General features: G+C 37.0%; 1 protein-coding gene across 1 annotated transcript in view; it reads left to right on the top strand.

Moving 5' to 3' along the window:
* The first annotated feature begins 775 nt into the window (after positions 1 to 775).
* Positions 776 to 4,703, top strand: part of FPGT (fucose-1-phosphate guanylyltransferase) — a 5,817-nt gene continuing 1,889 nt past the window's right edge. Inside the window, 4 exon segments of the mRNA XM_012801760.2 lie at positions 776 to 798; positions 800 to 894; positions 2,214 to 2,381; positions 3,504 to 3,596. Of these exon segments, the coding sequence (XP_012657214.2) occupies positions 776 to 798; positions 800 to 894; positions 2,214 to 2,381; positions 3,504 to 3,596 (379 nt within the window).

Here is a 4,703-nt window from a genome sequence, read left to right as displayed (position 1 = left end):
ATTATAAATTTGGTGCTCTACTAGAGAAATACCTAAACATAGCTACCAAAAATACATCTAAGAAGACAGATTTGTTACTAAATGTTACTAATATTACATTTAATAATATACAGAACATCTGCATATACAACAAGATGACAGAGAAGCACCCAACATCCTACAGATGTTTTGAGCCTGGGTGCAGAAACCCGGGAGGCTGGCCTGTGTAGCCTACTAAGTAAACCCAGAACAGAGCTGCGGTGGCTTATGCTTTAGGAGAAGCAAGGGCAAAGAAGCCAAAAACTTAAGGTTCCTAAAGAGAATACATTTCAAATATTCAGGCTGCATCTCCAACCAAGAGAGAAGTCACAAGGCAAGAGATGACTCGGGGGCAGAAATACGTCAAGTCAGCCTTGGGAACCGCTCCTGGCTGATCCAAACTACCTGTTAGGGCGGGTCGCCTTAGGAGACAAAGTGGGACCCTGCTGCACTTTCGTCGTCCTCCTTAGAGGGTCGGTTCTAACAATTTTGCCGCCCAGACTGAACCACTCACCGGGGCAATCGGGCTTTAAGGCCTCGGGAGCTGAGAATAGGAGGCCCAGACCCTGCACCGTCCGACAAATCGCTTAGGTGTTCATCTGCTCCACAGGCCGTTACTAAGGAGAGATCACGGATCACCCCATCACGGCTTTTCAGGTGTTGGTCTGGGCGCTCTGGGGGCGTGGCTACGTGAGTGACGCACGGAAGGGGCGGGGCAGAGACGCCCGGACGGACGGCCGCGTTCGGCCTAGGGCGCATGCGTGCTGTGCGGCGCGGGCTGAGCTGGTGGGGCTATGGCAGCGGCGGGGGCCCTGTCAGAAGTGTCTCTGAGAGAAGCCACTCAACGAAAATTGCGGAGGTTTTCAGAATTGAGAGGTACAGAAGAAGGAGCCCGAGTTCTCTGGGTTAATGGAGGGGGGAGTGATTTAGTTCTGAGGAGATTTGCTGGACTGTCCCCTCCTGTCTGCTTCTCACCTGCAGACTTGGGACACTGGCCCCGGAAGAACTGGCTGATAATTCCTTTTGGGTTTTTAATTCTGTTATTGTCCCTTATTTACCTTATGTTAGTTTCTTTCTTTATTTCTAGTAGTTTAGGTATCAAAACAACGGAGGAGGAAGGAGAAGAAAGAAAGCTAACTTGAGAGAAGTTATGCATTGTTTAGATTGTTAATAAACAATGTTTTAAATAAATCTAAAAGATCTGAAGCGTTTTTACCCTTAGAAATGATCTGACATTATCCGTCTACCTACCCACCTACTTCCCCAATTTGTTCCGTAATCGCTTACTGGGGGCAGGGGGGATATAACATGAAGAAGTTACAGATTAAAAACTTAAAAGAGGAACTTTGACATCAGAAAACAGGCTCTGTCATTTGTCATTCCCTATACAGTTATCTATGAATGCTTAAAAAAATACAGGCACTAAAACTGGGAAAACAGCAAAATGTTTAGAGCTATTAGATTCTAGCTGACAAGTCCCGTTAACTAATAAAAAAAAAAAAAACTCTTATGCATCTTTTTCGTTAATAAAGAAGAGATTTCGGCTGTCTACCAAAAGTGCGGTCTGTCTTTTAATGAGTTCATCAGGGAATTGGGACTTTATTATCAAAAATTTTGTGCTATTCTAATAGCCCCCATGAGCTTGCATGGCTTGTCTAAAGTGGTAAAAAAATAAAAATATCTACATTTTAAAAAGCAACGCTGAACAAACGGATCCTTGGATTGAATGTTTCTTAGACAATAAACACGAAGTGGCCCCGAAATATGAGAACTGATTTTTCAAAGTTGGAGATTCATTTATTTCTTTCTCTCCTTTTCTTATTTAAGAATTGAGGTAATAGTCTTTGACAAGTTAAAAGTACCTATCTTAATCAAGAAACAATATATCTTTGAAAAGTAAATTTGGAATTTCTAAATAAATGCTATTATAGACCATAAAAAGAGAGAGTAATCAAAAGGGGGGAAAAAAAAACAAAACTTGGAAGCAATCTGCACTAGCTCTATTTTGGATCATACTAATGTGCCCTTAGTTATTCCCTAATTCTCAAATCCAGAAAGTAACATTTTTGAAGATGATAATAAATGTTAACCTTCCCCCCTCTTTTTCCAAATAGTCAAACCTATGACAGCTAGAAAACTCTGAGGGTTTTTGTTACCATTTATGGTTTTTGTTTCCATTTCCTTTTTCCAAATAGGGAAATCTGTGGCAGCTGGAGAATTCTGGGACATAGTTGCAATAACAGCAGCTGATGAAAAACAAGAACTTGCTTATAAGCAACAGCTGTCAGAAAAGCTGAAAAGAAAGGAGTTACCCCTTGGAGTTCAATATCATGTGTTTGTTGATCCTGCTGGAGCCAAAATTGGTATGCATTTTATGGTGAGGTTTATAACATAGGTTCTGGGCACAGTAATCATTGAAGAAAAGTATTATGTGGCTTACCATGTATAAGCTGCATACCCCTCCCAGCGCTTTTATAAACTTTAAAATTTGAAAGTAAATTGACTTATTTTTTAGGAAAGATAAAAGAAACCGTACCCATTGTGACTTAGCTTCAATAACTTTCAGAATGGTACTTGAAAGAGAATTTTATTTGTCTTATTAAAATGTAGTCACATGGTGAATATTATTGTGAACCTTAACAGTAGAGCCCTTAAGGTCCCTCCCTACCCAACAGTTTCTTCAGAAATTTATATGAAGAAGGCAAATTTGGAAAAAAAATAAACATTTAGCCTTTTGGGACCACAACACAGAATCCAAAACAGTACAGACTAATGGCATAACTATTATAAAGTATTGATTTTAAAACTCCAGTTTTGGTCAATTTTGTTCTTTGACTCTCTTTTGCAAATAAAAATCAATGCTATATTCCTGAAAGCTTTTTTTCATTGTAATACTTAAAATTGAAGCCACTTGATACCAGAGATAAAGTGTCTTTATATCACATTAGCATTGTTGTAGTTAGCCAATGCTGTTTTAACACTGAAAACTAAAAGGTCAGTACAATATAGGTGAGATCTGAGGCACTGAGACTTAATTTGCCCAAGGTAACTAGTGTGGTGGTTGTATTTCAGATATTTTTTAGGAAACCAGGTTCTAAAACTCTCTTTAGAAAGGCAATCTAACTTGTATATTTAATTATGTCTTATGGGATAATTGTTTAAGGGGGCATCGTAATTCCATATGAATGTTTGTACTTGAGTCTTATAGCATTGGACATTGTGTAATTTATCATTTCTTCTGTTTTTATTACTGTTTTGTGAGAATATTAGCTCATTTATTATTGAGGGTTTCATTACCAATTGTCTATTTGCTATGGGATGTATTTAAGTTTATCATTTTGTCAATATGTTTAGTGTCTGTCTCCCAGTAGATTATACCTAAAAACTAGAGCCTTGAAGTTATGCCTCCTAAATTTACCATCATTACAAAGTTTTAGTAGGTTTCTATGAAATAAACTGTACTTTTTTTTAACTTTACTTTTAAGGAAATGGAGGATCAACACTTTGTGCCCTTCGATGTTTGGAAAAGCTATATGGAGATAAATGGAATTCTTTTACCATTCTATTAATTCACTCTGGTAAAGTCATACTTCACTATTTTACATTTTATTTTCAGTATTCTACCTTTGATACCTTAGGGACTTTTCCTCCCATACTCTCTCTCTCTCTCTCTCTTTTTTTTTTTTAAATTTTGTTATTCTTTCAAGTTATTCTGCTTTGAAAGCAAATATTTCATGCTTTTCTTGGTATCATTAGGTAACAAGTTAGCATGGTCATTTTCACAAAGTTTATCCTTAAAATTGTAGATCACATACATCATCATCTTTGCACAAATATTGTTTTGTTTTTGGTATGCATATAGAAAATTATTTTTCTAGAACAGAACTCATTCAAATGTGAGCACTTCTCAGAAATGCACTAACAAAGATTCTTGCTTTGGGGAGAGGCTGGTTTAGTACTGTTATTACTACACTTTTGCCTAAACTTGCTGTCTTAGATTTTTGTCTGATTATTGGTAGCCAAAGGCTAGAATGCTAAAAAGAATTTTAAAAGTAAATGGAGATAGTGGCAAGGCACAGAGTTGACAGGTGACTGTATGAGGGGGAAGCGTGCAGAAAAAGGAGGACATTCTAAAACAGAGCAGTAGGAAGAACACAATCTCAGAATAAAGGGTAATTATTTAAATCAGATACCTTTAGTTATATGAAACTTTCGGTTATGTGCAAACCTCTGTTATTTTTTCTCCATATGCTGGAGATCTGGTGAAAACTTTGTCAGGGACTGACAACCAGTTTGGGGGCAGGTATTTTAGAACCACTCATCTACACGGCTTCCAAAGCATTTTCCAGTTCTTATGGATCATATAAAAGTGCTGTTTTTTTTTTTTTTTATAATGGTGATGTCAAAAATAAATTTTTTGTAATTTTTTTTCCTAAGAAGTGAATTCTTAACGTAGGAGTCTGGTGTGATTGAAATGTACTGTTTAAAATGTAGATGCACAGTCATGTTTTAGCCCGTGGTGCTTTTTATTCATTATACATGTGATTCAAAATAATTTACAGGCACGCATTATATTGGAATTTGTTCTTAACCCAGAATTTTTAAAATTGCATTGAATCAAATGGCTACAGGAAAATTGCTCTCGGAATTTTTAATCTGAATTGTATTATTCTTTTTTTTTTTTT

The sequence above is a fragment of the Otolemur garnettii genome, unplaced genomic scaffold (assembly GCF_000181295.1).
Source record: "Otolemur garnettii isolate 467f Iridium unplaced genomic scaffold, OtoGar3 scaffold00010, whole genome shotgun sequence".
NCBI classification, from domain to species: Eukaryota; Metazoa; Chordata; class Mammalia; order Primates; family Galagidae; genus Otolemur; species Otolemur garnettii.
This window is presented reverse-complemented; position numbering and strand designations above follow the sequence as displayed.